Below are 14,101 nucleotides of genomic sequence, written 5' to 3'. Positions count from 1 at the left end.
TCCATCCACACCCCCCACACACACACCATCCACACACACCCCACACCATCCACACACACACCCCACACCATCCACACACCCCCACACACACACCATCCACACACCCCCACACCATCCATACACACCCCTCCACACACCATCCACACACACACCCCTCCACACACCATCCACCCCCCACACACCCCATCCATCCACACACCATCCATCCACACACACACACCCCCACACACACCATCCATCCATCCACACACACACACACGCCCCACACACAACCCCCCACACACCATCCACACACACAACCCCCCACACACCATCCACACACACCCCCCCACCCCCGGGCTGGGCAGACCCCAGGGCTTCCCGTGGCGTGTCCCCGCGGGCGGCGGACCCCGGCCCGCAGCGCTTTGCAGCCGAACCCCGGACCCGACCCATTCATCTGGCGAGGCGGCCCCGCCTCCCGCGGTGACGTCACGCCGGAGGAGGGGAATCGAGGCAGGGCTGGGTGGGGGCGGGCCGAAGCGAAGCAAAACGAAGGAAGAAAGGGGCCGCCCGTGCTGGGACCGGTCCGGACCCGGAGCGCCCCGCAGAGTCCAGCCGCCGGCAGCCGCCCGGATCTCGCGCTGCGGGGCCCGAAGGTGAGTGGGGGGGTCCGGCCCCCCGCCGGGCCGGGCTGCAGCTGGCGGGGGCGGAGGGAGACGCGGCTTTTGTTCCTCTCCGGTGTTTCCCTGCAGGGCGCGGGGGCGGCGGCGTGTGGCGGGGGGCGCCCCCCCCCCCCGCACTGACCCACGATCCTTGTGCAAAGGAGCCTTGGAGCCGGGTCCGGGGGGGGCCAGGCGCGGGGGGGGGGGGGTACTTTGCGCGCTCCTGTGCCTATTGCTGCCCGAGCCCGGCGCAGCCACTCCGGAGCCCCGGGTGCCCGTGTGGATGGGTGCGAATTCGGATCGCTAAGCTGCCCCCGCCCCCCCCCGCCCCCTTCCAGCCCCCCCAGCTCGCCGGCGGGCTCCAGCCGCGCTGGAAAGTTTCAGGCCGGGCGCTCCGGGGAGGGGGGGGGTCACGGCTCGCAGGACCCGAGTGGGGGCGGCCCCCCCCGGCCCGGCGCCGCTCCGGGCTAGACCCAGGCGCTGCGTTTCCATCTGGTGTCAGCAAAGCCGAGTCCCCGCGCCGGGATCGCTGAGCTTGAAAACCCCCCCCCCCCCGCCTGCAGCCCTGCTCCGCTGGGAAAAACAACCCCCCCCCCGGGCCCGGCCCGCCGCCCCTCGTGTGGGCGGGGAGCAGGCGCAGGGAGCGCGCAGCGCCATCTGCGCCTGTCCCCCCGCAGACGCTGAGAGGCGAAGCGCTGCGCGGGGGCTCGGGTCTTGCCCCCCCAGCTTCGGGCTCCTTCCTGTCCCCGATCTCCGCGGGGCTGGGGCCTGGCTTGGCCGCTGCTGTGCTCGGGGCTTTGTTTGGGGGGGGGGAGGGTCGGCCCCCTGCAGGCAGAGACCCCGGAACGCCCCCCCCCTTGCACCCCCATTGCACCGCCCCCCGGACTGGCATGGGGCCGGCAGGGAGCGGCTCCCTCCCTGACTGTGCAGCCCCGAGCCCCTCCTGGCCATGGGTGGCTGGGCCGGGCCGGGCCGGGCCTGTCTTGCCCCCCCCCCCCCCGCCATCCCCCCACCGCCCACAGCAGCTGGGGGCTAGGCTGGGCTTGGCCCCGGGTCTGCAGCTGCCCAGCTGGCCTGGCTGTGAGCTGCCGCTTGGGCAGGAGGCATCAGAACAGCCCCCCGGGATCTTGGGCCCCTGGCTTCACCGTGGGCCCTGGGGGGGCCCGTCTCCTCTGCCCCGTGAGCCCTGCGGGTCCCTTGGTGAGAGGGAGCGGAGATGCCCCCCCGTGCGAAGCTGCTGGAGGAGCTGAGCCTGGTGCATAGCGTGGAGGGTCCTGGGGCGATGCCGCGCTGCTGGGGATCCCCCCACGTAGGGCCCATCGCCCCCCCCCCACCTGTGGCTCTGGGTTCCCAGCCACTGGGGGCTTCCTGTCCCCCCCCCCCCCCGGACCCCTGCCCGGGGCATCGCCTGGCCCTGAGCGCCACAAGTTGCCCGCTGTGCTGGCAGGAGCTCCGTGCGGCTGTCTGGGCAGCAAAGCCCTGGAGGAAGGGGGTGGGGGCAAGCACGGGAGGAACCCCCTCCCCCGGCCCTGCCGCCCCCCGGAAGGTGGGGGTGATGATGAGACGAGCGGCCGAAGGGCGGGTGCCAGGCGAGCTGGGGGCGCCGTGCTTGGCGCAGAGGACAGCATTGGCACCCTCTTCTCGGACATGGCGTGGGAACGGACAAGGCCCCCCGCTTGGGTTCCCCCCCCCTCCCGCTGATCTGAGAACTGGCGAGAGGTGCCCGTGGGCAGCCCCGGGTCCTGTTCCCTCCAGCCCCATGGCGTGTCAGCCTCCGGGGCGGGCGGCTCGTGTGACGTGGGTCTGAGACCCACTGAATCCCTTCCCCGCAGGGGCCTGCAGGCAGCATCCGGACCCTGCAGGGCTGGGCTGGGCCGGAGCGGTTCGGGATGACCCCGGCGCTCTCCCTTTGCTCCACGGGGTGACCCGGTGGGGGTGGCGAGCTGTGGAGGGGGCTGGCGGGGTCAGGGGCCCAGCCCTGGCCGGATCTGCCCTTGGCGTGGCCGGCTTCCCGCAGCCTTCTGCCCCTGGCTTCCCCTCCGGAAATCTCGCCCCTCTGGGAGCTGGGCGGGACGGAGGCAGCTTCCTGCTTCCCTTAATGGAAAACAATTAAGGCTCCCGCCCCCCACCATCCTGCAAGCTATTCCCACATCCTTCAGACCCCCCCCCCCCCGCCCCGTCACACACCCCCCTCCCGCTCTGGCCTCCTGCCCGGCCGGATGCCACGGTCACGCGTGTTCCCACGGATGGTCCCAGTCGGTCCCTCCCCAGGATGTGCTGGGGAGGCATGTTGGGCTGTACGGGGGGCTTGTACCAGCTCTGGTAGGCTGGTAGCAGGAAGCCTGGCGTTACCTTAGCGGTGCATGGGGTGGCAATGGCCCAGTGCTCGTGCAGGGGTGAGCCCAGGCGGCTAGAAACGCCAGCCCTGGTTGCTGGACTGATCTGTCTGCCAACGTCCCAATGGCAGACGGTCTCGGGGGGGCTGACCCCCCACTGGCTGCAGATAATGCCCTGGCAATTGCCCCTGCCTTGTCCTTCCTGGCCGAGGATCCCACAGCCCCTCACTGGCACCGAGGTCACTCCCCAGCCGCCACTTGGGTTGGTGTCATTCTCCCCGTGTTAGAGGGGGAAACTGAGGCACAAAGAGACCAGGACTCGCTCGAGGTCAGCGAGGGAGCCTTGTGTCCCAGTAGCTGAATGAAGGCCTGTGAGGGACGGGGACTTGTGGGGACCTGCCCTATGGGGATTGGCTGGGGGGCTAAAGCGGGGTCAAGTGGCCCCTTTGGGGCTCCCCGTGCCTGACTGGAGAAACCCCCTCACCTGCCCCGCCTGTGCCTGGCTGCACGGAGGAATCATCCCAGGGCAGTGGGGGGTCGGGGGGAAGCAGCTGTGACCAGTCAGCTGGGAAGAGGAGGGAGCAGCTTTGCGGGCAGCTCCCCCCCGCGTGCCCCCCCTCGCAGCGCTGACTCAGTGCCAGCCCCATTGATGGCAGGAAGTGGTTACAAACACGGCGGCCACAAGAAGGGGAATCCGTGACGGGGCGGCTCTGGTTCTGCTTGGGCAGTGTGCGGGGGGGGGGTCCCAGCAGGAGGCGCTGATCCACACTGCTGCCCCCCAACTGCACCCCAGGATCCAGCTGGAGACACCCCTTGGCTGCCAGGGCAGGGCCCCGATCCCCGTGGGGGGCACTCGGTTAGGAAGGGGGGGTGTCGCTGGCTGGTCGATAGCGGTCAGCAATGCGGCGGGGAGCAGGGGCCACGTGTTCCTGTGTGTGGACCCCAGTGGGGCAGGGAGAGGCTTGGGGGGCCTCATCCGGTCCTGTTTGGGGGCGGGGAGGGGCTGCGCGGCTTGGCAGGGAGCCAAAGGGAGGGTGGCTGGGATCAGAGCCGCCTTGAAGGACGGTGGGGGTGTCCCTCTCTGCCTCTGCCCCGCACCCACGGCCGAGCGCCTGGAGCAGAAGCATCTCAATGGCTCCCTTGTCCCCGCTTCCTGCCTCCCCGCGTGACACGGCTCCTGAGTTCTTGGCGCCCCCGTAACCCTGCCCGTCTCCCCCCCCCCTTCTCGCCGCCAGGCCGCCTGGAGCAGCGAGGGCGACGTGCGGGGCAGCATGGACGCCAGCCTCTCGGGCTTTGCCCTGCTCGCCAGCGTCTTCCTGAGCCTGGGCGCCGCCGACGCTGCCTGGGCGAATCTGGTGCCCAGGAAAACCATCCCCTACAATGGTGAGTGCCCGGCTCTGCCCCTGCGGCTGGGGGCGAGGGAGCCTGGCTTCGGGAGGGGTGTGTGTGGGGAAAATAACTGTGCAGGCCGTTGGTGGGAGCGCAGCCGTGGCGAGGCTGGGCTGGGCGGGTCGGCCTGGGCTGTAAACACAGAACCGCCCGGCACCCAGCTGGTTTTGACTTTTAATGGGAGTGGGGGGGTGTTACTGAAGCTGGCTGCTAGGGAATGGGGAGAGGGGGGCATAGCGCGTGGGGGGGGCTGGATAGTGGCTCCGTGCGTCTCTGCCGGGCTGGCGTTTCCCAGCTCCCCTCCCAGCCGCCAGGGTTCGACGCTTCCTCTCGCCGTCTAAATGCAAATGGAGACTCTCACCGGATCCCAGGGCTCCGGGAGCTGGGGCTTTAAGGGACTCTCCAAACGCCATGAGCCTGGTTGAATGAGCTGCCAACTCTCCCGGCTTTCTCGGAAGGAAATTTCCTCCCCCTGGGAGGCTGCTCCGCGGTCCCTGGGTCCGGGCCTGTCCCACACTCATGGTGTGAAGCCTTTCCTGCGGCGGGAAGGTGAGGGGCTGGTGGGCTCCCTGTACTGGGGGAGAGCTGAATCCCTGCCTTCGGGGGTGGGGGGTGCTCCCAGTCCAAAGTGCACCAGCACCCAGCAGCGGAAGGGTGGCCCAGGGAGCCCCAATCTTCGCCCCGGCCCCCCCACAGCAGGCGCTGTCCCGCCCCACATCCCGGCTGGGAGGTCCCAGCTGTGACGCGCCGGGCCTGGCACCTGTGGGAGTTAGTGCTGGCCAGGCCGGATGCCCTGTGTGCTGGGGTGTGGGCATCCGGCCCCGGCCTGGCCGTGGCTGACGGGCCAAACCCGCTGACCCCCTCTTCCCCCCCGGGCCACGGGGCCATGGCCTGGGCCCGCTGCTCGCCCATTGGCCCCGTGGTCCCTGCCCTGGGGTCCCCAGCGGCCCCTCCCACTGGCAAAGCACCCCTCTCTGCCGCACGCTGGCTAGTGGGGGCTCCGCCCCGGGGGCTGGCTCGGGGAAGGAGCGGGGGGGGGGGGCTGCCTCTCCGGAGGTGACCTCAGGTGTTTGTGCCAGCCTCGGGCAATGATCTCATCCTGTTTGCTGCCGGCTGCCCTCCCCGGGGGCCCCTTCCCCTCCCCCACGCCCTGCCGCTTCCCCCGGCCCCGGGGCCCTGGGCCGTGGCCAGCTGCCGCCTCCCTCCCTTGTGCCCTGGGCACCGAGATCAGCCCCCACGCCTCCCCTTCTGCCCCCCCCCGGGAGTCCCGCTGGCTCGGAGCTGGCTTCGTTCCTGCCCTCCCGGGATTTTGGGGGCAGGGAGGGGGGACGTAGGGCTGTGCTGCTCACTCCTGACCCACAGCCCCTCAGCACCCAGCTCAGGTTGGCCCCTGGCCCGTGACCCCCCCACCCCGTGCCTGGGGCAGGGTCCCCTCCCCCTCTCCATGGGGCGCCCTGGCTGCCTTGGCGGGGGGTGCAGGGGGCTGCCGCCCATCCGGTCAGTTTCCCAGGCACCTGCTTGACCGTGGGGTGGGAATGGGGCTGTGAGCCCAGGGTGGGATGGGGGGGGCACCGGCTCTGATCCAGGGGGCCCAGTGCCGGCAAGCTGAGTGGGGCCGGGCTGGTCTGGCTGAGGCCCCCCCACAGAGAGCGGCTGGTGCTCTTCGCGGAGGGTATCTATTGTACCCGCCCCGGGCTGCTCTGCAGACCTGGCTCACAGACCCTGCCCTGTGGGATGTGCTCAGGGGTGGGGGTTGGGGGTAAGGAGGCTTCCTGGAAGTCGGGGGGGGGGGTCCCCAGTTTCCTGCAAGGCTCTGGGCCAGCCTGACGCAATCTGTGTCCACTGCTGAGTCGTCCGCGCCAGCGGGGGGCCCCGAGCGGGACAGGTGCGGGCTGGGGGTGCGTGTCGGCCGGTAACGTGACCGGGCTGACGCGCCTGGTGCTGGGTTTCCTGCCGTCAGCTTGGCCCGGCTCCGCTTACGGGGCCGGAGCTGCTGTTCCCGACTCCCCCTTCGGGCCCTGTGGCTGCCCGGGGGAGCTTGCGGCTTGTAGCCCCCCTGCCCCGTGCTGGCTAGAGGGGCGCTCGGGGCTCTGTGCATTGCATCCGGTCCTGGACTGAATGGGGGGGGCTGAGGGGTGACAGCTGCCCCCCCCCCCACCCCAGCCGTGCCTGGCAGGTCTCCCTCCCCCCAGCACAGAGCGACTGGAGTTAGCTCCGTTTGCTCTGGGACCCCCCATCAATGTGTCCCTTCTCTGATCAAAGCAGGGGCCGGGCGGGGCCGCCCCTTTGCCAGGGTGCCAGGCTGGGCTTTCCGGTTCCGCCCGGCGCCTCCCCGACAAAAGCTGCCTTGTCCGGCCGGGGAGAGGAGCTGGGGGGGCTTCCGGCAAGAGGCTGACGTCCAAGGCAGGGCCGGCTGCAGTGTGCCATGGCCCAGCCTTGTGCTGGCGCCTCTGGCAGACCAGACGGCCCTGCGTTGTCGTGCCGGGCGCTGGGCAGAGCCCCCTCCGGCCCCAGCGAGCTCCCTGTCTGAGCAGGGCAGATGGAAGGTGTGGGTGGAGGGGGAAACTGAGGCATGAAGAGGGCACGTGACTTGCCCCGGCTCAGCCGGGAGCAGAGCTGGGAACAGAGCCCGGGGGTCCGGACCTGGCAGGACGCTCGCTGGGCAGCCTGAGAGCTGACCCGCGTCCCCCAGCTGTAAGCGGGGCGGAGTGGCTGTCTCTCTCATGGGGGGGGGGTAGGGGTCCTTGCTGGGGGGCTGCTGGCTGTGCCCCCACCTGTGCTGAGGGATCAGTGAGCGAACTCGGGCAGCCCCCGGATTCCAAAGTGCCCAGGAGTCCCCGTGCCCCCCCCTGATGCCCTCCTGTCCCCTCCCCGCAGAGCTGAAGGACGTGGCCAAGCGGTTCTCCAAGGCGGGCGTCTCCCACTACCTGACGCTGACGCTGGGCGAGGCCGAGCGGGTGCTGTACGTGGGTGCCCGCGAGGCCGTCTTCGCCCTGGCCACTGGCACCATGGAGCTGAAGGCGGCGGTAAGAGGGCAGCGCGTGGGGCCGGTCCACCAGACAGCCTGGCCTAGCTGGCTCCGGCAGGTGCTGGGAGGGGGGTTGGAGCTATTGGGGGGGGGGGGTCTGTCTGGCCTGGGGGGTGCTGACCTGTGGGCAGGGGGCCGTGTCCTGGCTAGGGACCCCCTGTGCCCAGCCCCAGCCCGGGTTCCCCCGGCAGCCCAGGCGTTGGTGAGGGGCTGAGTCCTGTCTGGCTGCAGGAGATGGTGGGGGGGGGGGGGAGATTTGAGGGGTGTTTGGGGGGAGTATTCATGGCTCACCCCGACCCCGCTTCCCTCTGGCCTTGGCAGATCTCCTGGGAGGCTCCGCCGGAGAAGAAGGTGGAATGTGTGCAGAAGGGCAAGAATAACCAGGTACGCCAGCCGGGCGCGGGGGGGCCCTGAGCCCGCGGGGGGGCCCTGAGCCCGTGGGGGGGCCTGGGATGCCGGGGGGCCGGGCCAGGGGGGCCGGCGTGGGTGCCCCCGTGCGGCACAGCGCTGGCATGGACCGTGTCTTGGTCAGGGGGCCGGGGGGAGGCGGGTGCTTGGCTCCGTTGTCAGGCTGCCAAGCGTTTTGGGGAGGGGGGGGGGTCCCCCATAGCGCTCTGCTAACCAGCCTCTCCATCGCCCCCCCCAGACCGACTGCTTCAACTACGTCCGTTTCCTGCAGACCTACAACAGCTCCCACCTGTACGCGTGCGGCACCTTCGCCTTCCAGCCCAAGTGTGCCTACATCGTGAGTACGGCGGGGCCCCCCCAGCCAGCTCCTGCCCCGCCCCCACAGCGCCCCCTCCTGGGGCAGGCCGGGGCTAGCGTAGCCGGGGGTCGCCCCCTTCTGCTGCGGGCCCCGGGTGGCGAAGGAAGGGCAGGGGGCGGCCGGCGGGCGCTGCCCGCTGGGTGACTGCCGGGGGTGGGCATTTGCCGACCTGTGGGGCGTCCTCGGGGCCCCGTCTTTGCAGGCGGCTTCCCGCTGACCCCGCGCCTGGGGCGTCTCTTTCAGGAGCTGTCCAGTTTCTCCCTCAGCAGGCTGGCTTTCGAAGACGGGAAGGGGAAATGCCCCTACGACCCGGCCAAGGGGCACACGGGCCTCATCGTGGGTAAGTGGCGCCCCGGGGGAAGTTGCCCCTCGCTGCCCCGGGGGGGGGGGGGTCTCACCGGCTGGGGTGGGGAGCGGCTGGCGGAGGCTGCCGGGCGTGGGGCTCCCTGGGTTCGGGGAGGGGGAGGCTGGAGGGTCTTTCTGCCCCCCCGGGCACCCGGTTAACCCCTTCCCGGCCGTGCCGCGCAGATGGCGAGCTGTACTCCGCGACGCTCAACAACTTCCTGGGCACGGAGCCCGTGATCCTGCGCAACCTGGGCCCCCACTACTCCATGAAGACAGAGTACCTGGCCTCCTGGCTGAATGGTGAGGGGGAGACGGGCACTGGGGGGGGGGGCTACCTGGCCTCCTGGCTGAATGGTGAAGGGGGTAAGGTCATGGGGGGGGCATGGTCCCTGGCGGGGTGTCCCTGTCTGGTGCAGGGGTCCGGGGAGGGCATGGCTCTCACAGTATCTCGTGCAGCCCCCTCTCTGTGGGGGGAGGAGACTCTCAATCGGGGGGGGTCTCTGAGAGGAGCCCCCCCCAGTAACGGCCCGTCCCAGCTGTGGGTCTGGTGCGGGCGAGTGCCCGGCCCAGGGAGTCTCCTGCAAGCGGCCCAGGGCTGGGGCCGGCCTGGCACGGAGCGAAGGGGCTGGCGAGGCGGTCGGGAGGGGGGGGGGGCTCCGGGGGCCGCGCAGCGTGTGGGCTGTGGGCTGGCGGGTCCCGCGGGGGGCCCCCCCCAATCTCACGCCCTCTCCCCCCGTTGCAGAGCCCCACTTCGTGGGCTCGGCGTACGTGCAGGAGAGCGTGGGCAGCGGCGACGGGGACGACGACAAGGTCTATTTCTTCTTCAGCGAGCGGGCCGTGGAGTACGACTGCTACGCCGAGCAGGTGGTGGCCCGCGTGGCCCGCGTCTGCAAGGTGCGGCCCCTCGGGCACCGGCTGCGGGAGGGGCACCGCCAAGCGCGGGGGCTCGGGGCGCCCAGAGAAGCCGCTTCCTGGCCTGGCGCCGGGCGGGGAGGGAGGGGACCCCGGGGATGGCCGGTGTAGGAGGGGAGACCTCCCGGGACCCAGCTCTCCCCACCTCGAGGGGCGGGCGGGCCCTGTGCGCCCCCTGACGCGGTGCCTCCCTCTGCCCAGGGGGACGTGGGCGGCGCCCGGACCCTGCAGAAGAAGTGGACCACGTTTCTCAAGGCCCGGCTGGCGTGCTTCCTGCCGGAGCAACAGCTCTACTTCAACCAGCTGCAGGCCGTCTACACGCTGGCCGGGGCCGGCTGGCGTGACACCGCCTTCTTCGGCCTCTTCCAGGCTCGCTGGTGAGCGCGGGCGAGCTGGCTGGGGGGTGGGGGGGGCGGGCCCCTCGGTGGCCCCACGGGCCTTGGCCCCCGCACGCTTCTTCTGTCTCCAGCCCTCTGGGCTGCCCCCCAACACACGCATGGGGTGGTCGTACCAGCCCCTTGCCCTGCTGCCCAGGCAGCAGCATTGAAATCTACCCCCTTGGTTTCCATCCCCACGCCCCCCAGCCATCCCTGCCAGCACCCCCAGCCCCGCGCGGGGTCTCACCCTTCTCCCTCGCCGCAGGGGGGACGTGTGCGTCTCTGCCGTCTGCCAGTACCAGGTTGAGGACGTGCGGAAGGTGTTCGAGGGGCCCTACAAGGAGTACCGGGAGGAGGCCCAGAAGTGGGGCAGGTACACGGACCCGGTGCCCAGCCCCCGGCCTGGGGCGGTAAGTGCCGTGGGCCCGGGGGGGGTTTCCCAGCGGGGGCACCAGCTGCTTCTCTCCGCCAGGGGCTGCGGGGCAGGACGCCCCCCTCCCCGAACGCTCAGCGCTGCCCCCTCGGTGCCTCACTCATCCCCACTCCCACCCCGAGGCTAACGAGGGGGGGGGACCTGAAGTCCTTCCCCTCTGCTGCCTGGGAATGCCCCCGCAGGGTCCCTGCCCCAGCGCTGCCGGCTGAGAGATGCCCAGGCCCCTCTGGGCTGGTGGCCGGGCCCCGCCCCAGCCAGGCACCGCCCCGCCCCATCTGGGGTCCCCTCAGTGACCCCCCCCCCATGCCCTGCAGTGCATCACAGACTGGCACCGGCACCGCGGCATGGCCAGCTCGCTGGAGCTGCCCGACAACACGCTCAACTTCGCCAAGACGCACCCGCTGATGGACGAGCCGGTGCTGCCCCAGCGCGCCCGGCCCCTGCTGCTCAAGAAGGACGCCAACTTCACCCGGCTGGTGGTGGACCGGGTGCGGGCGCTGGACGGGGTCGCCTATGACGTGCTCTTCATCGGCACAGGTACCCGGCCGGGGGGGGCACCATGGGGAGGGCGGGGCGCTCTGGAGCTGCTGAGCGTGTGCGGGGGGAGGGGGGGAGCTGGATCTCCCAGCAAGGGGCAGCCTGAGGTTTAATGGGGGCGCCGGGGGGGGGGGGGGGAGTGGGCGGAACTCCCCCCCACGGTTCCCTTGTAAGCCTGCCCTGCCGCTTTCCCAGGGGACGGCTGGCTCCACAAGGCCCTGATCCTGCCCTCCCGCGTGCACCTGGTGGAGGAACTGCAGGTCTTCGAGCCGCCGCAGCCCATCGAGAGCCTGGTGCTGGCCCGCCAGAAGGTAGGGGAAGTCGGGGGGCCCTTGGGGGGCGGGGCGGTGGGCACTGGGGGGGGCGGCAGCCCTTGGGGGGCGGGGCGGTGGTATCTCTAGCCCCCCAGCACTGATGTCGCCCCCCGTCTCGCCCCCCCCCCCCCCAGAAGCTGCTCTTTGCTGGCTCGCGCTCCCAGGTAGCCCGGCTGCCTCTGGCTGACTGCGCCAAATACCGCTCCTGTGCCGACTGTGTCCTGGCCAGGGACCCCTACTGCGCCTGGAGCCGCAACGCCAGCCGCTGCCTCCGGGCCGACGGCCCTGACGGGTGAGCGCCCAGCATGGGCTGGGGGGGACTGGCTGTGGGGGGGGGGGGGAGAGGGAACTGGCTGCGGGGGAAGGGGCACCACTCATAGGTGGGGTGGGGCTGTGCTCTGGGCCCTGGCCCCGCTGGACAGTCCTCCCCTCCTTCCCCCCGACCTCCAGTCCAGAGCACGTCCCCCCGGGCAGTGACCTCGAGGGCCCCCGGGGCCCCACCATGGCCCTGCTGACCCCATGTCTCTCTCTCTCAGGTCCCTGTTATTGCAGGATGTGGTGAACGCCGACACGGCGCTCTGCAACCTCCAACCAGCCATGCCAGGTATGGGGCCCAGGGGGCTGGGGTGGGCATGCACTCTGTTAGCTGATTGGGGGGAGAGGAGGGATCTCAGCATGGGCGTGGGAGCCAGGATGGCGCTGGCACTCTGCTGATTTGCTGTGCCTCTCTGTGCCTCAGTTTCCCCAGTTGTACAGCGAGGCTAATGGGTTCTGACCTCCCCGTGGGGGTTCCTGGCCCAAGCTGCCCCCGTGCCGCAGAGTTTGTGTTCTCCTGGCCCAGGGCCTGTCTCCTGGGTCATCCCCGGAACTGGATCCAGAGCACTTGGACCCTGCCACGTACCATCTCCATGTTATTATCAGCAGCGTGACCGGGGTTGGCATGGCCCGCGGGGGCATCCCTCCGGGGTAGGGCTGTGGGGAGGGCAGCGGCCTGGCGGGGGGAGGCTCCAGCCCCCACCTCAGCCAGCTCCTTTCTCCCCTCTGTCCTGCAGTGAAAATCACCCCCAAGAACATCACGGTGGCGGCCGGCACCGACCTGGTCCTGCCCTGCCGTCTGACCTCCAACCTGGCCCGGGCCCGCTGGACCTTCAACGGGCGGGACCTGGCCTTGGAGCAGGCCTCGGTGCTGTACGACGCCCGCCTGCAGGCCCTGGTCATCCTGGGCGCGGGGCCGCAGCACGACGGCGCCTACCGGTGCTTCGCGGAGGAGCAGGGCGCCCGGCTGGCGGCCGAGGGCTACTCGGTGGCGGTGGTGGCCGGCGCGGCCGGCCCGCTGGAGGTCCGGGCCCCGCTGGACAACCTGGGCCTGGTGTGGATGGTGGTGGTGGCCCTGGGCGCCGGGTGCCTGGCGTTGCTCCTGGTGGTGCTGTCCCTGCGGCGCCGGCTGCGGGAGGAGTTGGAGAAGGGCTCCCCGGCGGTGGAGAGCACCCTGGTGTACCCCATCGAGCTGCCCAAGGAGCCCCCCAGCCCCGCCTTCGTGCCCAGCGCCGCCTCGGACTCGGACGAGAAGCTCTGGGACCCGGCCAGCTATTACTACTCGGACGGCTCGCTCAAGATCGTGCCGGGCCACGCCGCCTGCCAGCCGGGGCCGCCCGCCCCCTCGCCCCCCGCCAACGGCATCCCGGGCCAGCCCCTGCAGTCCCCGCCCTCGCCCGGCCGCCTGCACCTGGCCGGGGTCCGCGGCTCCTCCTCCAACGGCTACATCCGCCTGCAGCTGGGGGCGGACGAGCGGCCCGGCTACGGGGACCTGGCCGAGGAGCTGCGCCGGAAACTGCAGCAGCGCCAGGCGCTGCCCGACTCCAACCCCGAGGAGTCTTCGGTGTGAGCCGGGCCTTGCGCGCCGCCACAGCTACCTCAGAGCCGGCCGGGGGGGTCGTTTATTGCAGGTCACGGCAGGGGGGGAACCTTTTTCCAACCCCCCTTGTGGATTTAGCCACCCCCATCCGCGGCCACTGTCAGTATTTTGGGGATGGCGCCCGATGGCCCCAGCGTCGGAGTCTGGGAGCTGCGGGTTGGCCTCCGTGGCTGGGACGGACAGACGGATAGACGGACAGCCTGCTTAGGACGCGGGGCTCACCCCAGAGGCTCTCACGGGGCCAGGTTTCCGCAGCCCCGGGGCTGTTGGCTGCTTGTGCCTGGCTGGCCCAGCGCCGGCCGGTGGGGGCACGTCTCTGCAGCGGGGTGACTCCAGCCCCTCCCTTCGCCTGCTGCTGGGGGGGGGCAGCGAGGGGGGGGGCAGAGCCAGAGCTGGCAGGGGGTGGGACTGCATTGCATGCTGGGAGTACTGGGTGGGGGGGTCGTCTGGCCTGTGTCCTCTCCCTGATGAAGGGTCCTGTTATGGGGACGGTGGTGGCCCATACGCTGGCAGTGGGCCAGTTGCCCCCTTGTTGCCCCGGTGGGGGCGGGGCTGCCGGAAAGGGGGGCTCAGCCCCCACGCCAGCTGCAGCGATGGACGTGGTGACTTGGCTGAGCCCCCCTGTCCTCGGGGCAGAGGATGTGGGGCGGCGGGATGCCAGTGTAAATACCCCCCTCCCCACCCGTGTCCTGCCCCGGCCCCGCACGTCGGTGTAAATAAACAGGGCAGGCCTGGCCTGGCCCCCCCTCCCCGTGTAATTTATTTGTTACTGAAATATATTTATTTGCTGTAAATATCTGAGTATTTTTTATATTGATAATAAAAAGGAGAGAAATTCTGCCTGGCGCCTGGCGCCTTGTGTGTGCGGAGTGGGGGGCTGGCATTGAGTGGCCGTGGGCACAGGGGGTCTGCTCCCCGCAGGCCTGGGGCAGGGTTTGAGAGGCTGGAGGGGTAGCACTGTGGGTTCTGTAGTAGCGCTGCCCCCCCGGCCCACACTGAGCTGGGGCCGCCAGCTTGGCGTGGTGTTGATGCCCGGCCTCCTGGGCCCTGCACCCCGTCCCGTGCCAAAGGGCCGGAGCTGGGGGGCGTTCCCCGGCCTGTGAGCTCA

The 14,101-nt window shown here is 70.8% G+C and overlaps 1 protein-coding gene across 1 annotated transcript; it reads left to right on the top strand.

The window, feature by feature from the left end:
* Window positions 1-529: 529 nt before the first annotated feature.
* SEMA4C (semaphorin 4C) lies at window positions 530-13,838 on the top strand. The gene is made up of 15 exons (XM_067540298.1): window positions 530-635; window positions 4,213-4,360; window positions 7,244-7,392; window positions 7,716-7,778; window positions 8,041-8,139; window positions 8,404-8,500; window positions 8,689-8,805; window positions 9,248-9,399; window positions 9,619-9,794; window positions 10,060-10,204; window positions 10,542-10,764; window positions 10,960-11,075; window positions 11,213-11,370; window positions 11,615-11,682; window positions 12,131-13,838. Exons 2-15 carry the CDS (start codon window positions 4,249-4,251, stop codon window positions 12,961-12,963), a joined length of 2,508 nt encoding a protein of 835 aa, XP_067396399.1. The 5' UTR covers window positions 530-635; window positions 4,213-4,248; the 3' UTR covers window positions 12,964-13,838.
* Window positions 13,839-14,101: the final 263 nt, after the last annotated feature.

Source organism: Emydura macquarii, unplaced genomic scaffold (assembly GCF_026122565.2).
Source record: "Emydura macquarii macquarii isolate MOO-44397 ecotype Brisbane River unplaced genomic scaffold, CSIRO-AGI_Emac_v2 contig_573, whole genome shotgun sequence".
NCBI lineage: Eukaryota > Metazoa > Chordata > Testudines > Chelidae > Emydura > Emydura macquarii.
Note: the sequence above shows the minus strand (reverse complement) of the source record. Positions and strands in the feature narration are given on the sequence as shown.